At 48.4% G+C, this 25,656-nt stretch overlaps 1 protein-coding gene across 1 annotated transcript in view; it reads right to left on the bottom strand.

Moving 5' to 3' along the window:
* LOC114050427 (rap guanine nucleotide exchange factor 5-like) overlaps positions 1 to 25,656 on the bottom strand; it is a 235,505-nt gene that overhangs the window by 32,112 nt on the left and 177,737 nt on the right. The window contains exons 12-17 of the mRNA XM_027872091.1: positions 19,473 to 19,551; positions 14,105 to 14,249; positions 13,045 to 13,142; positions 10,394 to 10,424; positions 8,919 to 8,997; positions 3,250 to 3,399 (exon numbers count right to left, since the gene is read on the bottom strand). Coding sequence (XP_027727892.1) covers positions 3,250 to 3,399; positions 8,919 to 8,997; positions 10,394 to 10,424; positions 13,045 to 13,142; positions 14,105 to 14,249; positions 19,473 to 19,551 — 582 coding nt within the window. The remainder of the gene's footprint in view (positions 1 to 3,249; positions 3,400 to 8,918; positions 8,998 to 10,393; positions 10,425 to 13,044; positions 13,143 to 14,104; positions 14,250 to 19,472; positions 19,552 to 25,656) is intronic.

Genomic DNA, 25,656 nt, shown 5'->3' with positions numbered 1-25,656 from the left:
AGCACTGGCCCTGGAGTCAGGAGGACCCGAGTTCAAATATGGCCTCAGATACAGAACACTCACTAGCTGTGTGACCTCTGGGCAAGTCACTTAATCATAATTGCCTCATGTAAAAAAAAACAAAAAAACAACCAGTATATAAGTGGTTGAAAGGAAAATGAAGACCAAAGTTCAAATTCTGCCTCAGAAACTTACTACTTGTGTGACCCTGGTAAGTCACTTAACCTCTGTTTGCCTCTAAAATGGGAATATTAACAGCACCTACCTCCCAGGGTTGTTGTGAAGATCAAATGAAATGATAATTGTAAAATGCTTAGCACACAGTGCCTGGCACATAGTACGTGCTATATAAATATTTGCTGCTATGACACATTCATAGGCTAGGACCTGCTCTGCTAAAATCCATTCAGGCTGGAGACTGAGCTGTGAACCTCTCCCCTGCTCCTCCTCTTCCTCTTCCTCTTCCCCTATCTCTCTCTGTTTCTGTCTCTCTCACTTTAAACCAGATGCTTCCCTTAGGGCTTAGGAGGTGTTTACTTTTGTGTGTTTAAATTTTCACTTTGTTTCTTAAGTCAGCAAATGTGGCTCAGCTATTAATCAACGGAATCACTAAACTGTTGCTAGAAAGTGGCCTTGAGGGAGAGGATGGAAAAGACCTAGGAGGAGAGAGAAACTGAAAACTGATACATCTTCCAGAATTTGATTTCTGGCTGGGGGCTCAGAGTCCAAGGAGAAAATTACTGGTTTATTTTAACAACTTCCCAGGGCAGAAAGAATACATCTAAAGGGTTTCTCTGAATGAGGGAAGGTAAGTATCTGGCACTGGGACAGGCATCCACCATTACCCACCAACTAATTCCAAAGGGACCCCTTCCCCAGAGGGGAGGGGACCAAGGGAGTGGCGAGAGAGAGAGAGAGAGAGAGAGAGAGAGAGACAGAGAGAGACAGAGAGAGAGAGAGAGAGAGAGACAGAGAGAGTCATGCCCCAGGGCAGGATTCAGCCCACACAAGGGGCCAAGAGAGTAAAAGTGACTGACTCCTTTGTCTGCCTCAGTGCCAGTCACTCTTACAAGAGAGCGAGGATGAGGAGGAGAGAGGAAGGAGACATAGAAAAGCGGAGAGGGAGAAGAAGGGAGGGTGAAGGGAGAAAGGGAGAAAGAGAGGGGAGGGGAGGAGAATGGGTGCAGAGAGTAAAAAAAAGGGGATGAGGAAAGGGAGAGAAGAAAAAGGGAGGAAAAAAACATTGAGGAAGGAATGAAGAGAGAAGAGAAAAGAAAGGGAAGGCAAATGAGAGAGACAGGAAAAAGAGGAGAGGTGGGGAGAAGAAGGGGTAAAGGAGAGGAGGGGAAGGGGATAAAATGGGGGGAGGAAGAAAGGGTAAGAAGACAAAAAAGTAAAAGGAATGGAGTGAAAGGGACAGAAAGGAGGGCAGGGATGAGAAAATACAGTTCTCCATTCTGAAGACGCCCCCACTGCCCTAAAGGAAATTAAGATGATGCACTTAAAATCAAGGTCACATTAAATACTGGATTTGTGTATTAAGACACATTACTTATAAAAGGACGAGCTACATGCAAAATAGATTTTTAATAGGCAGCACCACTAATAGATTTTCAATTACTATACCTCTCACAATGTTTGGGATGCTTCTAGGGATGGTCCATAATGTGTCTATGCATATTAGAAATCTATAAACCACTGATGAGTCTAATCTAATGGAGGATGAAAGTGGCATTTCACAGCATCATATAGATAGTGGGCAATAAAAGAGCTACTTATTAATTGCTAAATTCACAGAGGCCTCTCTGCTGCTGGAGAACCTGCCTCCCAAAGCTCAGAGCACCTCAGTGGCTGGCCTCTCAGGAGACTTTCTAGAAAGCGTGAAGCCAAGCAAATGGGGCTGCCGTGATCATCACCTTTTCTAACAAGACCTGTTCCCTTGATGGGTAAAGAATGACTTCACATTTAAATTTGTCATCTAATTTCGCTAGGCACTTAAAATGAAGTTAACACGTGTCTGGTTGGAGAGATACACTTGCCTTTATGACAAATGTGCCTGAAATCTATTATAAAAATGGAAACAATACAGCCACTTAAATCCCAGCTACCATTTTTAAGGCGATGGGGGTAAAACCTGAGTCTTGTGTGAGGTGGGGAGAGGAAGCCAACTGAGGCTTCCAAAGCAGGAATTTCAACTGACCTCAGCTGGGGCAAGATTAGATGCATCAATTTGCATATGCAATTTGATTGGTTTGTATCCTCCACTCATTTGCCTCTAAGCAGTGAAACAATAGAAACTCACTAGGCTGTCTGAGAATTCTTTGAAGCTCCCATCCACAGGGAGGCCTTCTCCCCCCAGAGGGATGATGACAATGGGCAAACAGCAATGCCATCTAGGGACTGGGTTTTTCGCCCTCATCCCTCTTCAATAACCTCACAGCCACTGTCAGTTCTTGCATCTCCCAGAGTTAAAGCACATCCTTTGTGCTCTCCAGGAGTAATGAGCTATTAAAAAGGGTTGTAAGCAAAACAGCAGGCCAGAGACCCTGGGCTGTGGCAGGCATGGGGGAAAACGGAGAGGCCCAGGAGGGTCACCAAGATCAATAGAATCAGCTTGTAATCTGACAGATTTTATCCAAGAGAGACAATGAGCCATTCTGTGGTGCTACATAAATATCCACAGAAGAAAGGACCAGGGCCCCGTCTCAACTCACATTGTCCGTAGGAGGCAACATGGTTCGTAGATGCTTATTACCTGTGTTTGCCATGTTTTTTTCTTTCATTTCATAAAAAAAGTTCCTAACCATTGGGCGGCACCTCTCTCTCTCTTTGTCTCTCTCCTCCTCCCTCCCTCTGTCTCCTCTCCCCGTTTCTCTTTCTCTCTCTCTCCCTCCCTCCCTCAAGCAATGTCACCCTTCAGTGGTTTCCTAGGTTAATTTAAATATGAAAATATAGGCGCTTATCTAAGGTCTAAAATATGAAGAGCTTTGTACTCTACTTCAAAACCCTGGAGTGCCTTCCCCGGGTATTCCATTCTTGGGGAGAAAATTCAGCATCGAGCAGGACCCAAGAACTAACTGTTGCCATGGCAACAAGGGGTGGCAGCAGCCTTTCATTGTTCCCATGGTCATCCAGCTGGGGACCCGGAGGGGACCAGCCCAACACTCGCTCGACAGAATGTCCCCCACCGTCTTACTGCAGGAGAGACCGCAGGAGACGATAAGGATTCAAGCACAGGAAATGATTTACCCCCTGAGAAGGTGACAGCCACCAGGGCCAGGTCATCCGGAGCGTGCTGGAGCTTTCCGGCCACAATCTTGAGGATCTCCTGAGCCGTGCTGGAAACCCCGGCCTTGACGCTGATATAGGAGTGCTCCGTTATGTACACATGGCAGAAGACTGTGAACAGGAGAAGGTGTGAGTAAGCCCCAGACAAGCATGCACCAGGCAAGAGTTTCCAAAAACCACGGCCCTGAGCCGTACCATGTCTCCCTGTAACATAGAAATATAACATAAATAATATAAATGCATGTATATCTATATGTGTTTATATATACACATATATATTCAGCGTGGGTATAGTCAGTCAACAAGCATGTATTAAGTGCCTACTATGTGCAGGAGCACTGGGCTAAGTACTGGGGAAACAAAGAAGGGCAAAAGACAGTCCCTGCCCTCCCGGAGCTCCCAGTCTAACAGGGGAGACAATATTCTTCTTTTTTTTTTTGGCTAGGCAATGAGGTTAAGTGACTTGCCCAGGGTCACACAGTAGTAAGTGTTATGTATCTGAGGTGGGATTTGAACTCAGGTCCTTCTGAATCCAGGGCTGGTGCTCTATCCACTGGTAGGAGAGGACTGGAGGATGAAGGGTTGAATGCCAAACAACATAGGATTGTAGATTTGATCCTGTAAGCCACAGGGATTTAGGGAGAGGGGAGATTGACATGGGGGGGGGGTGCAGGAAGTCATATACAGAGACTGACAGATCTTTGTTTATTTGGGGAGTGAGATGATGTGTTCAGATCTAAACACCAGGTCATGTGTGACTTGTGGCCAACACCTATATGGAGTAAAGTGTCTACGCACAGACAGAAAACAGTGGCTTTTCATAGGAGAATGAGAGGCTGGCCCTGGGCACCGCTATCTAGCCATGTGACCCTAGGCAAATCACTTAACTCCCCTCAGTATTCTCATCAGTAAAATGGACATCATGATGCCTGCAGCATCTGCCTCATCAGGTCAGCGTGAGATGTTTGTAAAGGGCTTTGTATCCTTCAAAGGGCTAGCTCAAAAATGTCAGTTATCATCATTTGCCCCATAGGGAATGTAATTACTGTGGTGGTATAATGGATCATAAGAGTGAGAGGCAGTATGGGGTATGGGCAGAGAGATGGCCTTGGCATCTTGAAGTTCTGGGTTCAGGTAGCACGGTAGCTGTGTGACCCCAGCCAAAAGTCACTCAAACTCTCTGGACCCTGGGCAGCTCCAAGATTCCAAGTTGGAGAGAAGGTGCTGATCTCTATGTCTGCTTATTCACTCTGAATTTCTCTGCTGATGAAATATCTATTAACTAGACAAAATGCTGAGGGAGATAATGCATTAGAAAATTAGAGGACGAATATGCGAAGGGACTTTAGAGGTTACCTATCCCAACTGTCTTGTTTTGCAGCTGAGGAAACTGAGGCCCAGAAAGATTGGTTGTGGGACAGTGATATGAAAGCCAGAGAAGGGGACAATGATCAGAACTATGACTTCATTGGCACAGGGAACTCCCAGGTGTGAAAACTCACTCCACCAAAGCAGTTCTGAAACTTCCCTTGGCTGCCTGGGGCACTGAGATGTTAGGGGTCTTCTCCAGGGTCAGCTATAACACTTAAACCCTGGTGTATAGCTCCCTGTCCACTGTACCACTCTGCCTGCCATACACATGATATAGGGAAATAAAGCACTGTGTGTCTAGAGGGCTGATGAATTTTAACTTCTAGGCAGTCAGATTTAAAGGCCTACTCCAGAAATTATTTTCCTTTTCCAGTCCTTTCATTGGAAAGTCCTGGTTACGTGGTCAGGAGGCGCACAGAAGCCTGGCAATCCCACCCTAAGAGTTAATGAAGCCCTCAGTATCTGTGGCCACCAGACCCCCTCCATTGGACCCGCTCTCTGACTGAGACAATGATGAATGAAACAGGTCACTGGCCGGCCCAGCCCAGCCTCCTTCTCAACCCACATAATCCCTTCTCTGGCCCCTTGGCAAGCAAGGTGAATGGGTCTCTGTAAATTCCCTTCATGGCTTAGCCAGTAGAGTAACAAGTAAGATTCCCACGTGGCATCCTTCCTAGATACCCAGGTGAGCCTTAGAAACCAGCGGTGTCCCCCAAACAGATGTGAGGCCGGTGATTTGTCTGAAAACTGGCTGAACCCTAGATAATCTAAGGCAAGGTCCCATCTGCCTGTGCTGGGGCCTGGACTGCTTAATGTTCCCATCAATAATTGGGAAAAATAAGCAAATCTGACACCCTGGGGGTAGAGGCCGGGCCTCCTGGAGGTCAGAATGTGAGGCCAGCTGCAGCCAGAGGAAAGTCACTAGGAAAGTCTTCTCCTTACTGCTCCCCCAGGAGGAGATAAGGGAGCCAGCTGCTCACCTGGCCAGTGAAAGAATCAGGCCTTCTGAGGGGACCACAAGCTCAGAAGTACCCCTCAGTGTGGCACAGAACACCCCAAAGAACTAAGTGAATTGTAGTCTGCATTGGGAGGCATTGGAAGCCGGGCCGGGGAAGGCGAGACGCCCGCTGGCCTCTGCTCTGGTCTGTGGCATTGTACCAATTGTTGGACAACAGGTGTTAGGAAAGACACCAAGAAGAAGAGGTTTAGATAAGTGTAGACAGGGTGAGAGGGGGAGGAGGTGGGATGAGGAGAGGGCAGGCAGAGATGGAGAGGGAGGGGAGAGACAGGAGAGATGGGAGAGACAGATGGGAGGGGAGAGAGGAGGGAGGGGGCTCTGCTTAGCCCCAGAGGGCAGAAGAACAAGCAATGGGAAAAACTTCCTGACCCTTACAGCTAGCCTAAGTGACATAGTTGCCTCACAAGGAGGTGGGCTCCCCCTCACAACAGACCACTAGAAACCAGAGACTGGATGACCATTTGCTGAGGACGCTGTTCCCAGATCACCCAGAGGGGATCCTGTTCAGGTGTGGCCACTAGAGGTCCGTCCAAAGGGACCTGGGACTGCTTCTGGCCTTCCCGAGGCAGAAGGTGGTCCTACCCACCTCAAAGAATCAAGAAACAAAAAAGAGAACGTCTAATTCTCGGAATGTCCAAGTCTAATCCTCGGAATGTCCAAGTCTAATCCTCAGAATGTCCCTTTCCTAATAAGCCTGAAGCCCAAAGGACCTCGGCTAGAAAAGCCCAGCCCGCTGGGCAGGGGATCAGATGCTGGCACTCGGTCCCTGGGCCGGAGAGAACGGTGACATCTCTAGATCCCTGGCCTGGTCAGCCTCATCACTAACATAACACCACTTGACAAGTGTCTGTTTCCCTGCTTGTCAGGGGATTTACTGGGGCTGATGCACCGATGGAAAAAGGCAGTAATCCCCTCCTTGAAAATGGAGTTTTCCAGCAAGCCCACAAATCAATGCATACAAGATATGTTTACACCTCATTAACTAGGCTAGTGAGTACAAGCGCTGAGGGGCCAGGAAACATCAGACCACTCTAAACATTCAACCCCGAAAGTGATCTAATTGGAGCGTAAGACATCAGGGCCAGGGCTGTGTCCTTGCAAGTATCAGAGCGGGGAGGGGGATGTGGTCAGCAGGCGATGGGCGAGCCTGGGGCAGCAGGAGATGACCCGGCCCGAAGGAAGGGCCGGAGGAGTCACTCTGAGGTTTATGATGATTATTGCACTCTTAGTATGACTGTCATCGTCAATATTGGTGTTTGGCCTGTGAAGCACAGCCACAGGGCGCTCCAGAGAAAGAGCCCCCACAATGGATAGCAGCATCTTCTCTGCAGCTTAGGGTCTGCCCAGGACCCCCCAGCCAGGACTCGTCTGTCCGAGGCTAAGATGGAGCCCTGAGGGAGGCTGGATTCAGGTCTCCTTGGCTTTGGCCTTTGTCTCAATAGCAGGAAAGCAGCTGCTTTCAGGTTTTAATTATAAAAAGTAAAGCAATGAAATTTAAAAAATATTATCCATATCATCAAGACCCCAAAAGGCATAGTTTCTCTCCTGCCTCTGTCCCCTACTGATGAGTCCACAATTTCATTTGGAAGGAGGGGGACACTTTGATCATTTACAAATAATGCTTGGGCACTAAAGGGCCCTTGGCGCTGTCCCTGAGGTGCCACACCCAGAAAATTTGCCCTCTTGGGCCTTCCCCAGAATTATCCTAATTCCAGGATTTTCTTGTCTGACTCCTTTCATGACTTCGAGGACCCTGTTTCTTCTGGTGCTCAGCTCAGGTACCGCCTCCTCCCTGAAGCCCTCTCAGCTTCCAGGACCAAAGATCCCTGAATTACCCGGTATTTATTTTTAGCATCTTGTGTCTATATTCATGCACGTGCATGTCTTCCTGTTGGAATGTAAACTCCTTCCTTGAGGGCAGGAATGATTTCCCTCCTGTCTTTGTAATCCCAAGGTCTGCCACAGAGCCTGATACCTAACAGGGGCTGGCTCCTGGGCTGATGGATTCAAGTCTAGCGGACAGAGCGCTGGGCCTGGAGTCAGGAAGTCCCGGGTTCAAATCCAGCCTCAGACACTTACTAGTTGTATGACTCTGGGCAAGTCACTTAACCTTGTTTGCCTCAGTTTCCTCATCTGTAAAAGGGGATAATAAAAGTACTCACCATCCAGGGTGGTGGTAAGGATCAAAGGAGATAATAATTCTAAAAGACTTAGCGCAATGCCCGGCATGCCATCAACGCTATGTAAATGTTGGCGATTTCATGTTTCCCAGTTGTTTTTCTTAGAGCTCCTTATGGGATGGGGGCATTTCTCTTTTGTCTTTGTATCACCATCACTTGGCACAATGTGTGGCACACAGCAAGTGCTTAATTAATGCTTGTTGATTGCTTGATTATGGTAGAAAGACCACCAGCCTCGGTTCAAGTTCTGGCTGACACTTCCTACTTATACTACCCTGGGAATATCACTTAATCTCTCTGAACCTCAGTTTCCTGATCTGTCAAATGGGAAAACACATATATGTGTTTTGTAATTCATAAGTGAATTGTAGTCTGCATTGGGAGGCATTGGAAGCCGGGCCGGGGAAGGCGAGACGCCCGCTGGCCTCTGCTCTGGTCTGTGGCATTGTACCAATTGTTGGACAACAGGTGTTAGGAAAGACACCAAGAAGAAGAGGTTTAGATAAGTGTAGACAGGGTGAGAGGGAGAGGAGGTGGGATGAGGAGAAGGCAGGCAGAGACGGAGAGGGAGGGGTTATGTATGTATATATACACACACACACATATATACGTATACTATGCATATATGTATGTGTATAGATAGATAGATGGATATACACAAACATATATGTGTGTGTGTGTGGATATCCTTGCCTCACAAGGCAAAAACACTTTGTGAATTCTAAAGGGCTTTGCAAACATGATTGCTATACTTCCTATCGCCAGAGGTGGCTTTAGAACTTGGGAAGGTCTTGCTGGACCTTAGAGAATTGAAGCTTTCTAAAGAGAGGGAAACAAGCCCGAACTTTCCCAGAAGCCCTTGCTTCTCTCTAGCCCATGGAGGAGATAAATGTCTAAATGAAGAAGTTGATTGAGGTCAGAGTTGAAATCAAAGCCTTCACTGTCAGCACTTGGAGGCGCTGGCTGGTTCTGGTCACCTTCCATCCTCTCGCCCCACCCCCTCTGCCCCCCCTCTGCCCCCCCACCTCCCCCTCAGACCCATTCTCCCCACCCTTACTCACTTTCCTCTGTTTCACCCACAGTTCCTCGGTGCTGGAGCCAATTCTCCTTAAGACTAAATTGGTGGAAAAGGGCTTTATTCTGCAGAAGAGGAGGAAAGGACAGTGAAGGAGTGTTCCCGGTCCTTTGGAAAAGCACAGCTCGTTCCAAGAAGACCAGCGGCCAAGTCTTTCCTTTGCAATAGGAAACCCACCCATCTAATCTCAGAGCAGGGTGTTGTCTCAGTGAGCACAGAGGTGGAGAGTCTGAGCCTAGCAGCTGGTTGGGGCTGGCGGAGCACTGGGGCCCCAGCTTCATCTCTGGGCAGTCTCTGGGACTGGCAGACCCCAACCTTCTCTAGAAAGATCCACCAGTATATCCTGAAGGGCTCTCTACCTCGGCCTCAGCCCAAAGGCTCATCCGGCCACTGTGACATCACGATTTTCCAATCCCCAAATTTCCAAGAAGGCAACTGGGGCTATTTCATCATCATAGGACCCTAGCTCTGGGGCTGTAGAGAAATTCCTTCTGGGCAGCTGCATTGGGCAGTGGACAGTGCATGGGACTTGGAATCAGGAAGACCTGAGTACAAATTCTGTCTCAGACATTTACTAGCTGGGTAACCCTGGGCAAGTCATTTAACCCGTCTCAGCCTTAGTTTCCTCATCTGTCACTTGGGGATGATAATTATAACACCTGCATCATAGGGATGTTGTAAGGAAAAAAGCGCTAACGTATGTATAGTGCTTTGCAAACCTTAAATGTAAATGCCAGCTATTATTATCATCATTGTTATTATTATTATTATCTAATCCCACTCTTCATTTTAGAGATGAGGAAACTGAGTCAGGAGGAGAAGTGACTTGTGCAAGCAACGGAGGTGGGATTTGAATCCAGGCCCTCTTGCTCCAGAGGCAGGGCCCCTTCTACTCTATCACTCCAGCTCCCCCGCCCCCATCCTTCAGATTCAGTTTGGGCAAATTTAGGACCGAGCTGTTAAGGAGGCATCTTTTTCTGCCCTCCCCCATCTAGACAGGGATCTATGCCAGCTGGCAGGCATTCCTCATGTATTGGCTGACGCTCTCCTTCCTCAAAATCAACCAAACTGAACCCCACCAGCATCTTTCTTGATCCAACGATTCCTTCCTAACCTTGAGTTAAGCTGCCCTCCGGGTGGGTTTGCCCAGAGGCCGGATCAACTCATCTCTAGAGAGGCCAGGGGCCCGGGGGCGCGTCAGACTCCACCCCCACATTGACTCAGACAGAGCCAGAGCAGGCCAGAGTCCCTCTGAGTGGAGCTCATGGGGATTCCATCTGATTTGCCCTGGCACGCGAGCAAAGGAGAGCGGGGGGCTGCAGTCCTGCGGCAGCCCCAGTGTGGTCCTGTCATGCCCTGGGCAGGCTTCCTTTCAATTGTGAAGGCGTGCCAGGGAGGGCCAGAGGGGGGGGCCTCCTAAGGGGCACCCTCCTAGTTCTGATGTAGGAAGCGGCCCCTTACCTTTCTGTGCGGAGAGTATTCATCCACAGTGCTGAAAAGAGGAGGCACAAGGTCAGACTCGGTTCGGAAACAGAGGCAGAGGTCGCCCTCCCCCTCCCGATCCCACCCCCCGCCGTGTCAGGCTGCTGGCGCTGAGAGATGCCAGCCCATCCCAGCACACTGGGCAGTCAGTTCTGTCCTCCCACTGAGAACAGGAAGAAAGAGGCTCAGTGCGCAACAGTGGAGTCAGGGTCCGAGCGGGACCGAGGTTCAAATCCTACTCCGTCACAACCTATCAGCGTGACTTTGGCCGGGTCACACGACTTTCCCCTCGGTTTCCTCATCTGTAACATGGGTGGGTTGGGCTTGGGGACCTCTCGAGTTCCTTCCAGCACCGGATCTAGGACCCCGGGAGCCCCTGCCATCACCTTTAGACCCTCCCCTTAGAGCAGAAGTCGGGGATGTGGATAATCCGGGCCGGACCCCCCCGGTCCGCGCTGGACTGCACTCCAGCAAAGCGCTCGTTACTTGTTGGCACCACCCAGCTCGTGAAATCAGTCGTCTGCGTTGCTTGGTGTGCGCAGACGCTGGACACAAGGAGCCAGGCACACGCTCCGACGTGCCCTCAAGTGAGAATGGCACAGACCTGTTGTGGGATACAGGTGCCTGCCTCTGTGACCGCAGCACAGGGGACGTGTGTGAGCCAACCCATTCGCTGACTTCTAACTCGCTGAAGATGAAAGAATCCCAGCTGCGAAGTTAGAAGGGACCCTGGAGGTTCACTATTCCAACCCGTTTTGCAGATGAGGAAACTGAGGTGGGGTATGATGACATGAATGAGGGCAGAGCCAGGAACAAAGGTCCTGCTTCCACTGTGCCGTGGGTAACCCGGTGACTGAGGCCGACTCATGTTTGATACTAGAATGGCATTTAATCATTGCTTTTATTTTTAAAAATGATTTTAGGCCTAATAGTGGCTGTTCTACCTTTAAGATTTCAGGCCTATTTCCTCAGGTTGTTTGGTCATTTCCTTACATTTTTAAAGTACTCTTTCCCCCTATTGTGATAAGATGTAGAATGGAGTCACTAGGGATGAAAACTTCGCAATTCTGGTAATAACTCTCCCACTGTCCCTTCCCACCTCCGCCCCAGGCCCCCTGCCCCAAAGCCCAGAAAACAGACTGCATTTGAAGCAGGGATTATTTGGGATTAAGCTCACACAGAAAACAATTTTGCCCCATAATCCTTCCATTTCCTCATGTTTACGTGATAGTTTGATACCCTAGAAACAACACAGCGCATGTGAGGAGGAGCTGAAAGCTGTCAGAAGCAAGGCTCACTCTTGGGCCCCCGTGGACCCCGACATGCTCCAAATGACTAAGGATGCCCACCGAGAATATGGCAGGGAGAGAAGTGAGCCTCTGCAATGGAACAGAAAGGGCCGCTGACCCGGGGAACTGACCAGATGAAATCACCGTAGCCTTTTCATCTGGACCACGATGGATCTCATTGAAATTAAATGATGCTTTAAACTGGGATCTAAATTGCTGGTCAAGCAAGACTCAGTTCAATCAATCAACAAGCTTTATTATGCTAGACAGGGGGTGGGCTAGGCGCTGGGACAAAGATGAGGCAGCCCCTTCTGGCAAGGAGTCTACCCTGACTTTTTTTTTTTTTTTTAAGGGGCATCTAAGTTTGATGTGGTCTTCACAGCTCCAGCAGGGGAATTCCCACTTTCGGCATTTTAAAGCAGGATTCCCCCTGCCTCAACCCCCATCCCCACGTGGGTTATAATGGTATCAGAAAATCTAATGATGATTGGTTGTTTATTTACCAAGCTGACCAGGGTGGGGATGGGGGGTGTTCAAATTATTTAATCGTGAACACCTAGGCATGAGGGGCATTTTTGCCAAATGAATCTTTCTAAATTGAAAATTCTAAATCTAAATTTCCAAATCTTTCTAAATTGAATATAAAGTCTCTAGAGGCCCCATAAGTTTGGGTCTTGAAGAATCAGTGACCTATTTATAAATCATCTTTTAAAAAAAATCCACGTATATCCTGAAGTAACTCCTTTCCCTCATTCCACAGTGATATCTCTGAATCACATCAAAACCAAAATTAATTTTAGATTAAATTTACCCCCAAAAAGCACTTTACTCTCATTTTAATAAAGAAAAACATCTAGGGAAGTAGCCAAGGGTCAGCCTTGGAATCAGAACAACCAGGGCTGAAGAAGTATCTCTTCCACATAGAAGTTTTGTGACTCGTCACCTCTAAGCATCTGTCTAAGACGATGAATTACACACCTGCTCCAGCGGAGGGAGTCTCTCCCTCCGGGATGAAATCAGAGGTCTGCTCACCACAAACAGGCAAACCTTCTGGTTTTGTGTTTGTTGATTGGTTTAGGAGAGCATTGGTTTTGTCTAAATCAGCTGCTACTTCTGTTTTGACAGGAAACTAGACAGATTCGATTTTTCTTTATTCCAAGAGACAACAGGGGTCATTATGGCTACGGGACCCCAGAAAGCCGGGGGCACCCATGGAATTCAGGGATCAGAGTGACTGATTTTAGGTCCTCTGTCACCTTTTAAAACCCCCGATTTCCCAGCTTGGTCTATTGAGACTAATTTAAAAATGGACGTAAAAATGGAAAGTCGGAGGCCACTTACTGACGTCGGTGCATCCCAAGGATCCTCTGTAACTCTTTCAGCTCCTTCTCAAGTACTGGATATTCATAGATGTCATCCAGGACATTCCTGTATATGGTCTGGACACACACACAGAGAAAGGCAGTCGAAATTATTTGATTAAAAGTTTTTTTAAACATTTATGGAGCGCCAGGCATTGGGCTAAGTACTTTACAATGATTATCTCATTCGATCCTCACAACAACCTCTTATTATCCCATTTTACAGATGAGGAAACTGATGCAGACAGAGTTTAAGTGACTTGTCCAGGGTCACACAACTAGTAAGTGTCTGAGCCAGGATTTGAATCCAGGTCTTCCTGATTTCAGACCTGGTGTTCTAGCCAATGTGCCACGTGACCCTGGGCAAGTCTCTTAACCTCCGTTTGCCTCAGTGTCCTCATCTGTAAAATAGGGATAATAACTTATAAAGGGCTCTCAGCACATAGTAGATGCTGTATAAATGTTAACTATGTTGATGAGGAGGAGGATTTGTGGACACAAAGAGGGAAAATGTAAACTCTTTAAGTGCAAGGCTGGCTCTGTTAAGGTGTTTGTATCGCCAGCACGGGGTGCCTGGCACGCAGGCAAGGCCTAATGAATGCTTGTTAAATGAATGGAATTGGAGACTTGGGGGTAGACAGCTCAGTCCTGACTAATCACTCACCTGGCCTGTGGTTTATATGAGAAGAACCTTGTAATACAAAGAGCTTTATTGCCCCTCCCCAAACTGGGATTTTAGTCCACAAATACAAAAAATGAACAATCCCTTCTCTCGAGAAGCTGGCATAAACCTTGCAACATCATTTGTTGAAAAAACAAGTCCAAAAAAGTAGATTTTAGTCGGAGATCACCGCCTGTTTCAGAAAATTTTGGCCTCCAACACCTAAACCAAAAAAGCCTGCTCTCTTTGATTCCCCAATTCACATTCAATGAAAGGCTGTCGTGTGGCCTTTTTTCTTTAAATCAAGAATTCCAAAGGCCCTCCCACCCTTGAAGGCGGTCGGTGACCACCGGTGGCCCCCAGCAGCCCCCAGTGCTACCTTCAGGAACATCTTAGAGGGCTCGTCTTCAGACAGCCAGTCCTTGTACAGCCCGATCCACTGGGACACGAGATGCAAGACCTTCCGCTTTCGACGAGGCACGTCCGAGTTTTCTTCCTTGCCTTGATATTTCTTAGCAGAATAGGTGGAAAAGGTTAAAGAAAACACGTGGGCAGCGTCACATTGAGTTAAGTCCCAAAGACGGAGGCCCTTGTCTCTGAGTGGTGATGCTCGATCGTGGCAAAAAAAGAACAGAAGGCACCCATGTACGACACGGAACCAAATGCCCAGGAAAAAGAGCCGGGTAACCCAGGGGAAGGTGGGGGACGGAGCAGCGGGTGATGCCCAAGAGTCCCGGCCTCGGCCAATTCCTCCGCTCTGGGTGTGGGCCCAAGCGTTTGAACCTGCAGCCTCGAAGGGCCTGAGATGAGGGGTTTTCTATGGCCTCTTCTCACTGTCACCCCCGAGGCCCTGACCTGGCCTAGCCCCAATTCAACAGGGTGGAAGGAAGTGGGTCTACTGGAGTCTAGGGTGGCATGAAGGTGGAGACTCCATCTTTTTGGGACCCTATGGCACTTATAGTGAAGTTTCCGGACTGCTAAGATAAAAGGTTTTAGGGGCAGCTTGGTGGCACAGTGAATAGAGCACCGGCCCTGGAGACAGGAGGACCTGGGTTCAAGTCTGGCCTCAGAAACATAACGCTTACTAGCTGTGTGAACCTGGACAAGTCACTTAACCCTATTGCCTACCCCAAAAAAGAAAAGTTTTTAAATGTATAAAATACATAAGAAGTCAGTTATATGGAAATATAGTTATCAAAATAATGTAAAAAATGGGCCCCAGGTTTAGACTTCCTGCTTTAGGAGGAGACTAGAACCCTGAATGTTAAATAGGGACCAGCGTTTTTTTTTAAAAAAACAAAAACCACTTGGCCTGGATCCCAAGGATATAGGTTCAAATCCCACCCTTACTTAGAGCTCAGGTCACCTTGAAGAAGTCAGGCTTTCTGAGTGTTAGTCTCCTCCTTAGAAAGATGAATGGGTTAGAATAGTTCACCTCCAAGGTCCCTGACAGCTCATAACCTATAATGCTTTGCATAGAAGACCTGGGTTCAAATCTTGCCTCCAATGTCTATGATCTTTGTGGCTTTTGGCCGATCACACTACCTGGCTGGGCCTCAGTTTTCTCATATATAACAACTGACTTCTAAGGGCCCGTCCAGCTTTAGATAGATGATGAAGTCACATAACCTCCCTGGGCCTTGGTTTTCTGGTTGGGCTGGGTGACCTCGGAGGTCCCTTCCAGATCCAGATTTCTGGTCCCATAATCCTCTGGCCCTCAGGCTCATGCCTGAGAGTGATACTAGCTATCCTGAAAACAGCTAGCTTTTCTAGAGAGGTGAAGCAGACCATTAGTCCCATCAGGGCACAAGCCAGGTCTTAGCCAACGCTTTTATCTCCCCTTGTGTTCTAGCCCTGGGCTCTGTACACAGTAGGTGTTTAATAAATGAGCATGTTTCCAAGTACCCTTGCTCTTCCTCACCCAGCGACAATCAGCAGGGCAGAATGTTGCCTGGGCACATCTAGAACCTTGCCCAGCTCACGAGAGCGGGCAACTTTTGGTGCTCTCGGCTGGAATCACCCGGTCTTTACAAGAAAATTCTAATCATAAAGTCAGCTTGACTCTTAGTTTGTGCTTTGTTTGCACTTTTTAATAAAACGTGGCTTAATCACAGACCTGCCCCCCTCCCTCCTACCTCTTGCCTGCTCCTGCCCCCTCCTGACACCGAGCTCAACCATTTGAACAGGCCTTGCGAGGCTGGGGCTACCAGAAGGATAAGCTTTATTTTAGAGTTTGCTCTAGGAACCAGTTAGGAGGAATTCCTCCTTTTACCCCCTGAGAGTACGTGGGTGAACGAATGTCCCAGGGGATTTGGCAGTGTTCATGTACAGCCTATAGTACACGCTGCCCAAGCAGCCACAGCATGGAGCATGTTCTGTTTTGTGTGGATGAAAGTTGGCCCAGCTTTTCTCGCACTTGAAATGCCGATGGCTACTCTCACCCCTCCCCCAAGAGTCTCATTGTCCCCCTCTGCAAAATGAAGCCTTCTCCGTTGCGAGAAGTCAGTGATGCTCCTGGAGGGGTCAGATGCCACCTTGTCATGAGCCTCTTAGTACGAGACCTTGAGGCTTCATGATCAGAGTCCCTCGCAACTATTTGGGCGATTCCAGCTGAAAGCACCAAAGGCTTCCCATCCTCAGGAGCTGGGATATGACCCCAGGCCACATCCCGACCCACTGAGAGTCACTGCGTGGGAAATAACTAGGAAAACTGGAAACATGCTGATTTCCACCGACTTTCATTAAACGCCTACTGTGTACAGAACACAAGGTGAGATAAAAAGTTCAGCTAAGACCTGGCCTGTGCCCCTGTGGAGCTGAGTCTACCTCATACCTCTAGAAAATCTGGCCACATTCAGGATGGCTAGGATCGCTTCTGGGGTAAAGCCCAAGGAAGCCTGAGGACCAGAGGGACTGTAGGACAGTTCAGTTGTTTTTCAGTCATATCTGACTCTCCATGACCCCATTTGGAGTTTTCTTGGCAAAGGTACTAGAGTGGCTTGACATTTCCTTTTCTGGCTCATTTTACAGATAAGGAAACTGAGGCAGGCACAAGTTAAGTGACTTGCCCAGAGTCACCCAGCTAGTAAGCATCCAAGGCCGGATTTGAACTCAGGCCAGGCCCAGCATTCTATCCATGGTGCCACCTAGCTGTCCCTTTTCCTATCAATATTTTTCTGCAAATTTAGTATCTTTAAATAATTAGGCAATCATGACTGACTTCCAAATGACATTCCCCATTGTTATCATTGCCATCCTCAGTCCTGGGTAAGAATGATGGAAATTTAGAAGCTTTAAAACAGTTAGGATTGGCAAACATCACTGATTTTCCCACAATGCAAGAAGGGGCAGGAGAGTGGGGTCTCATTTGGGCCCCTGGAGATGGTGCGGTGGTCAAAGGAGGCCTTCTCCCATTCCTGTGCTCACTAACAGAGATACCCCCACTGCCACTCTCCACGCCACTCCACGCCGCTCCCCACCACCCCCTACCCTATTGTATCGTATAGCAAAAATACTCTGAGTTGGAAACAACATACAGAGCCATGTCAGTCCAGAGATTTAAAAGAATTATGATGAACCAGAAAACATGGCCGGCCATTAGAATTCAGGTTCATGGTGTTCAAAGGGGGTCGTGTGAAGATCGAGTCACCGTCCTACAAGATGTCACGATGGGTTGTGACGAGCCCCTTGGCTGCATATGGTGGCAATGACTTCCTGAGGCGTGTTAGGCTGACTGGGCAGCAATTGGGTGGCGCAGACCTGCTGGGGAGGCTGGGTCTTTCAACATCACATCTACGTCTTGTCCTTAACAAACAGTGAGTGTGTTAAATTGGATCCTATCTGCTGTGGTTGATAGCAACAACTCACATTCACACGGTCAGGTGGGGGTGTATATTGTTTACCTGGCCCAACCACACTATGAGGTGGGTGCCGTTATCACTCCCATTTTACAGATGAGGAAACTGAGGCCCACGTCCACTTGGTGAAGAGGAAGGACGATGGGTTTAGGCCCAGAAGGGAATTCAGAGTCATCTATCCCCACCTTCACATTTTGCAGGTGAGGAAGTTAAGGCCCAGAGAAAAGTCAAATGTTTTGCCTGGACAGGGACAGGATTTGAACTGAGCTCCCATGTTGTTGTTATTCAGATGTTACAATTGTGTCTAACTCTCTATGACCCCATTTGGGGTTTTCTTGGCACAGATAAGGAAACTGAGGCAAACAGGGTTAAGTGACTTGTCCAGGGTAACACAACTAGTAAGTGTCTGAGGCTAGATTTGAACTCAGGTCTTCCTGATGCCAGGCCCAGTGCTCTATCCACTGAGCCACCTAGTTGCTCATCCTTTAACTCCTAATTTCTCACTGGGCCATGAGAAGGGAGTAACCTACCTCCATCAGTACACTACCTTACACAGCAGCTAGGTGGCGCACTGAAGACCCGAGTTCAAAACGCCTCAGTCACTGGCTGTGGGACCTTGAGCAAGTCACTAAACCATTAATAAATGTTTATGAAACCTCTCTGGGTCTCAATTTTCCTCATCTGTAAAACAGGGATAATAGCAGATCATTTATTTATTTATTTATTTTACTTTTTGGTAAAGCAATCGGGGTTAAATGACTTGCCCAGGGTCACACGGCTAGTAAGTGTCAAGTGCCTGAGACTGGATTTGAACTCAGGTCCTCCTGACTCCAAGGCCAGTACTCTATCCACTGCACCACCTAGCTGCCCCAAATAGCAGCTATCTTACAGAAGTGTTGTGAGGATTTAATGGGAGAATATACGTAGAGTGCTTTGCCAAAGCGTCATAGACATGCTATGATGTTACTGATGAATGATTATTTCCTAGCATTCCGGCATCGCTGGAATTTCCCTCTGGAGCTCAGCCAACCCTGCCATTCCCTGGCGTCTCCACCCCCTCCCCTCAGAACCTCCCGTTGGCCTTCTCCTTCTCCGTCCCGGCTTCCAAGTCCCATCCTGGCCGTTTCCATACCCTCCCCCTCTCCCCTTTCCACACTGCCTAGACCGTAAGCTCCTCAAGGGCAAGGACTATTCTTCATTTTGCTTGTATTTGTATCCAGTGCATAGCATAGAGCCTGGAACACAGCAGGTGCTTAATAAATGCTTAGTCTGTCTGTCTATCTATCTACCTATCTATCTATCCACCACTAACTCTAAAAACTTGTCAGGACACAACTACTTGAGTCTAAGTTTATCTAAGGCTAAACATTTGCTTCCAGGATTTCTAAGCAATTATAAATGAGTCCCACATATGAAGACACGAAATAGTATCAACTGGACATTTTCTCCATGATACGGGGACATTTTGTGGTACTGCCCATGACCAGGACGAGGTGGAACCACGATGCACAGAGTTCTAGGCACAGGAGACCCATACATTTAACTAGCTGTATGACCCTGGGCAAGTCACTAACCTCTCGCTGCCTTAGTTTCCTCAACTATAAAATGGGAATAATAAAAGCACCTACTTCCCAGGGTTATGGATCAAATACTATTAGCAAAGTGATTAGCACAGTGACTGGCATACAGTAGGTGCTTAATAAATGCTTGTTCCTTCCTCTCCCTTCCCCCAATTCTGCCTCATTTTAACCTCTGTGATGAAGATAGGAGCCCTTAACCTGCCCCATGCTCCCTCACAACCTGGCTAATTAAGCAAGGCAGATGGTTTGGAGCGTGAAACATCTGTTGGGACAGCAGCCTGCAAAGCGTCCTGCAGTTAAGGAAGGATATTGCCGCAGCAGCGCCTGGCACAAATCATCGGTGCTCATGAAGACGGTGTATGTGAGCAGGAAGTCGTCCAGAAGGGTCTCTGCGGAGAGAAGCAAACAGCCGAGGTGAGGGAGGCTGGCACCCACTGACCCGTCCCCCCAGGGCAGGCCTGCCTGCTTACACACACAGTTTTAGACTGCCTCAAGCTGGGGTCCCTGAGCCCCCAGGGCACATGGGTATTGGGGTCTGGGTCGGTAACATCAGTGGAGGGGCTGGGAACAAAAATGAAGGACGAATGCCCGTCGGGGAAAGGTCAGGAGTGTCTTGCATCCTGGTGGGGATTCAAGCCCTGGGATGGACTCTGGAGCCCTTGGCCTTTCCAGAGGCCGTTTGCCCCCTCTATGACAAGGGGGGCAGAGAATGAAACCCAGGGGGCTCTGAAGCCACTTGATGTAACGCCTGGGTCTGTAAGAGGGTGGAGTAATGACCAGGGATTTCTGAGTCTTATCTTGGCCGGGCAGCACACGCCTAGTCATGGGACCAACCCCCTTTTCTCAGGTGAAAAATTCCGTCGGGCACTGATCTCTCTGCTGTGTATGAACCCAGCATGGGCCAGACACGGACGCAGGGGGATCCTTGGTCCATTTTCCAGGAATGGACTCAAAGGGAAGAAGCAACAGCAAGCCTGGGGCTGGCGTCTTCCTGTGTCCATCCAGCCCTGTGTCATGGCATTGGGAATTCCCTCCCGGATGGACGCTGATGACCAGCTAGTCCGTCCTGTCCAGTCTTAGGGGGTTTCCTAAGATGCTGAGAGTTGAAATGACCTGTCTGGGGTCACGTGCCTTGTAGCTGCATCAGTCAGAGGCAGGATTTGAACCCAGGTTTTGAAGCAGGCCTTTCATACCCTCTATCATACCCCTTTTCCATATTCCCTGGGATGGTGGATTCAGAAATGGAGGGGACATTTTGTCCAGTTTCCTTATTTTGTGGTTAAGAAAACTGTCCCAGAGAAGTTAATTAGCTGTGTTGGGGATGGAAGCTGACCCGGCATCTTCCTGACACTAAAGCTGTCCTCCTGCCACGATGCCAGGCTAGCTGTGGAGCGCTTCTAACGGCCCCTGAAAGTCTGAGGAAACTGCTCTGCCTGCTTACCCAGGGCTCCTGCTGATCTCCAGGCCCTTTCTCTGGCTGTCCCTATGCCTGCAGTGCTCTCTTCCCATCTCCCACTTCTGCCTTTTGGAAACGGCCACCCTTCGGTCCCTGATTCTTGTCCCCACTGGCCTGAGGGTGAGCTCCCAGTCCTTGCATCTCTCATGCTGCTGTCTGAGTCCCTTCTGTCCCTCTCAGCATGTGGATCACAGTTCTCTACCTGGCTGGCCTCTCCCCTCCCCTGCCCCAGGCCAGGTAGTGCCCCAGGGCCTGGCAGAGGGCCCTGCCCCGAGCAGGTGCTAAGCAGATGAGGCTCTAGACTGGTGAGCCTGGCTGACAGCTACCTGCCCATACTGGAAGAGCCAGGCAAGTTTAGGAGTTAGGGGGCACCATGGGGCACAAAGTACTGGACCTGGAGTAGCGAAGACCTGAGTGTGAATCTGGCCTCTGGCACAATGATATAACATTTGCAAAGTGCCTGGCACGTAGTAAGTGCTACATAAATGCTTGTTTCTTTGGGCCTCGATTTCCTAATCTTTAAAATGAAGGGGCTGGACAAGGTCCCATCCCCTGGTCTCAGACCCCAGAATTCTTTAGCACAGGACTAACCTTACCCTCATGACTCATATCCTCAGCATTAGGGAAAGGGAATAAGCATTTATTTGGCCCCTTTTATGTGCCAGGTACTGTGCAGAGAGCTTTCCAAATGTTATCTCCTTTGATCCTCACAATAACCCCGTGATATGAATGCTCTTCTTGTCCCCATTTTACAGGGGAGGAAACTGAGGCAGGCAGTGGTTTAGGTCACAGAGCTAGCCCGGTGCCTGAGGCTGGATTTGACGTTCAGCTCTTCCAGTAAGGGATGGAGGAGAGAGAAGACCGTGACCTTAGACATAATTAGCCCCTCCACCTTGGAAGAGGCTTTGCTAATGAACCTAGTCACTAGTCCTGTGGGACGGGAGCAAATACATTTGATGTCCACTTAGACAGAGCCCTTCCCCCTAACATATGACAAATCCTACTGTACTGAGGCCTCAGACCTCTCAATGCTGCTTTCACCTTGGCTCTACCCATACTGAATATTTAAATAACAGCATCTGCCAAAGCCTCCATCATAAAAATTTAATTAAAAATTTTAAAAAACAGGTTTTCTTTATCACCGCCTAAAAATCATGGGTCTCCAGTGAAAATCCTAAAGAAAGACCCAGATTCCCAATGCTCTTGGCTGCAACCTTCCTTCATTTAACCACTCCATTGTTCCAACCTTTTTTTTTTAATACAGAGCATCCCTTCCCACTTGTTGAACACATCAGACATCATTTGTATTATTTTCTCTGGCATGGATTACTGAAAGTAATTGAGTATGATGAATAAAGTCACCCCAATCAAAATAATGTACTTAAGGCATTGTCTGCCCCTAGTCTCTGGCTTTCATAGAGACAGGCCTCCTAGGTATTTAGAAATATTTTTAAAAGCTGAACGGCCGAAGGGATTGGCCCCTCAAGACCATTAATCAGCAATAGCCAGCCTGGAAGGACCGGGAGACTCAATTGCATCCCAACTCAAAAGCCAAAGGTTGCCATTCTTTTACTGTTCCTTGAAGACAGGCGTTAAACTTTGGGGGAAAGAACAGTTTTGTGTATGACAGCATCTTCCCCTTGAACAACTTCAATGCCCCTTCAAAAACCTAACTCTAGCCTTAATCCCAACACTCTGAATCAAAATGGACGGGCCTGCTCCTTTGGAAAACCCAACTATCACCCTACAGGAGATCTTGACCAACAAAAAATTTCCCCCTGGCATGAGGCATGCAGTCTAGGTCGCTGTGGAAGCTCCAAAGACTCCAGCATCTATAGGAGACAAATCTCCTAAAATCTCCTAAAAAGCTCCATGGCCTCCATGGAGATGACTTCCACAGTGACTGCCTCAAGAGTTCTGAAGGACCAGCATGTTCTTAGCACAGGGCAGAGACTGGACCTGGGACAGGGAAGACCCAGTGAGGAGTTTCCCTCCAGCAAGCAGGCCAGCACCTTCTCTGCCCCTTACAGCTTGAGAAGGCTGCCCGGAGCCCCAGGAGATGTGACTTGCCCAGGGTGACACAGCCAGAACGTGGCCATGGTGCGCTTGGACCTGAGTCTTCCTGATACAAAGACAGGCTCTCCATCCACCATGTCACGCTGTCTCTCATGTTCTTACAATGTGTAAATAGCTCACGATAACCCAAACACTAAAACGCGATTTTAGAACCATCGCCCACTTTTTCAACACCAGTACTTGTCTATCGTCGGCATATTTTTACAAGTCACAAAACACCATCATCTCCGAAGAATGAAAGCGGAGGATCTCTCAAAGCACGATGGAGACACACACGGCGGGCAGAAGGCATTTATGAAATGCTGCAAACAAGAAATTATGGAGGAGGAGACATCATCAAGGAAATATTCACGAGAAAGTGAGTGGGCAGCTCATTGAGCGAGGGATGACATCCTAACGGGCAGCCCATAGGACGCCACAGAAAGGTTGAAATGTCAGAAAGAAACAAGGAGATTCCTCAGCCAGGCTCTTTGGGGCACACGTGGGGGAGCTACCTGGAAGGGAAGGGATGGATGGGATGGAGCTATATTGTTGGAGATCGCAAGCCTTTGGGAACAACCAAGAAAGTGGAGGCCAGGGAGAAATCCAACCCACTCCCTCCGGGGGTGTCCGAGGCCCAGCCATTGCCAGTCTGGCTCCCACGGTCATGTTTATGAGGAGCATCGTTGAGGGGTAGCAAGAACTTCCTCTTACAGACCTCTCCTTCCAAGAGTACTCAGGTGGTGTTCCAACATTTCTTTAGATTTGAAGAAAAAAGAAAAAAGACCTAAAATTTTCATTTCAGAGCTTAATCACTTGGCTTTTTTTTTCTCTTTTGCTCTCAGTGAGTTAATTTCTTCTTTACAAGTTTAGGGGCTTCAAACATTGAGCAACTTCCAGTCTACACCTGCAGCATACGTCACCCTTATACAGTGGCTGAGGAGGGGGTGCAACCTTGGGTAAGTCCCCTAACTACTAGAGGACAACTCAATGGAGATAATGGTGCCTATAGCACCTGTCTGGCCTGGCTTGTTGTGAGACTCAGATGTGAAAACTCATTTCAAAGTTGATAAAATTGAAAGCGCCATGGAGGCGTCAGTTGTCACCCTCCCCATCATTATCTCTCTTGTCGTAGACTTTTAATGCTGGGAGGGAACTTGGAGGCCATTCTGTCCAACTCCCTCATTTTACAGATGAGCAAAGTGAAGCCTAGAGAAGTTATTGACTTTCCCAGCTGGGCTCACGCTATTCGCACATATCCGTGGATGGAATCTGAACCCAGACCTTTCTAATTACAAAGTCCAGGGCGCTATCTACCAGGCTGTGCTGCCCCTCTGGTGACCTCAATGGTACTCAGGGGGCATTTTAGGAGATTTCACCTCAGTTCATTTGGAGAAGGTTCAGTAAGGCCTCTGAATCTCCCTTTCATCAATCCTGTGTAACCTAGGTAAACTTTCAGAAGAAGAAGGTTCTGAAAGGCAAACGGTCCTGCGGAAAGAACGACGGTTCCGGAGTTAAGAGGGCCTGGGTTTAGATCTCACCTCCAATGCTTACTGGCAGTGTGACCTTGGGGCAGTCACTCCCCTTCTCTCTCTAGATCTCTGAGGACCTTCCCAGGTCTAGACTTCAAGTTCTTCCCACCCTCACTGTCTACTGGTGCTACCATCATGAAGCTTCTCAGCTGGTGAAACGCCTTTCAGAGAAAGCCAATGGGAAGAGTATGATCAGCAGTTTCTGAGACCGGTCAAACTGACCATGGTTTGGGAACGGGACTCTGCAGAGTTTCCTAATGATCTCTGGGTCTGCTCCCTGGCCTCCTGCAAACAGCAACGATGCACCCCCATTTCACATGGACTTAAAACACTTTGCAAAGGTTTTAAAACCTTTTCCAGCCGAGGCTGTTGGACCTGACCTTTGTACCAAGAAGCAGAGCAAAGGCTGGCTAGGGGTGCCGTGGAGCGGCCTCCGCAGCCTCTAGACCTTCATTCCAGGAGCCCTGAATGCAGACCCAGACCCAAGAGCCTAGCTTCCTCTGAGTCCCTGGGCGTGCAATGTTTTTCATTGTAACACTTTTAATCACAGAACAAAAATGCAACAGTCCTGAGAACGGGGCTCTTTCTTGGCGTGCTCATCTTGGGATCGAATGCTTATTACCTCTGGGGTCTGTCTGTGGCTCGGCCCACACGTACAGTGTCCCCCTGGTCCTTGCAGTGACCACACCTCCAGGCCCTGAAAGCTTTCTTTTTTTTCTTTTTAAAGATGGGGAGGCATTGAGTTTCCACTCACTCCTAAAAAATACTGCTTTTAAAGACAGCCTCTTGTTGGGTGGATGACTGGGGAGACATTCTCCAAATGGTAGAAAACAATTTGAACGTGCTTTTTTTAGCTAAGTACTAAACATCCCCCTTCCACCATCATCCCCAGAACTTCCTTTGAGAACGGAAGGGTTTGAACTCAACCCCAGGACGTCTTCCCAAAGGCCCTGAAATGTTTCCTTCTGTAATTTCAGTCTTTCTGTAACTTTACCGCTACACGTCATTCAGCTTGCGGCTTGGCCAAGGCTGTAGCAATCTGATAAAAAGAATATGCCCTGTCATGGACATGGGGACCGAAGGGCATGGGATCAGACCTTAGGGACTACCAGCTCCACCCCTGCCCCCATTGTGCTGATGAGAAAATTGAGGCCAAGAGACTTCAGTGACTTAACTCAGGGTCACAAAGCCAATACTTGTCAGAGGTGGGCTTTGAAGACAATCTTTCTGACTCCGAAACCAGCTCTCTATCCACTAGGCGACACTGTCTCTCAGTATTTACAGAGCACCTTTTAAAAATTTGCAAATCACCTTACATAACTTGAATCATGTGAGCCCCCAGCCCCTGGGAGACAGGCACAAGCCTAATTATTAACCACCAATTTACACATCAGGAAACCGAGGCTGAGACAAGCAAAGTAGCTTGCTGTTCAGTCGTGTCTGACTCTTCA

Source organism: Vombatus ursinus, unplaced genomic scaffold, assembly GCF_900497805.2.
Source record: "Vombatus ursinus unplaced genomic scaffold, bare-nosed wombat genome assembly UNPS02014799.1, whole genome shotgun sequence".
NCBI classification, from domain to species: domain Eukaryota; kingdom Metazoa; phylum Chordata; class Mammalia; order Diprotodontia; family Vombatidae; genus Vombatus; species Vombatus ursinus.
This window is presented reverse-complemented; position numbering and strand designations above follow the sequence as displayed.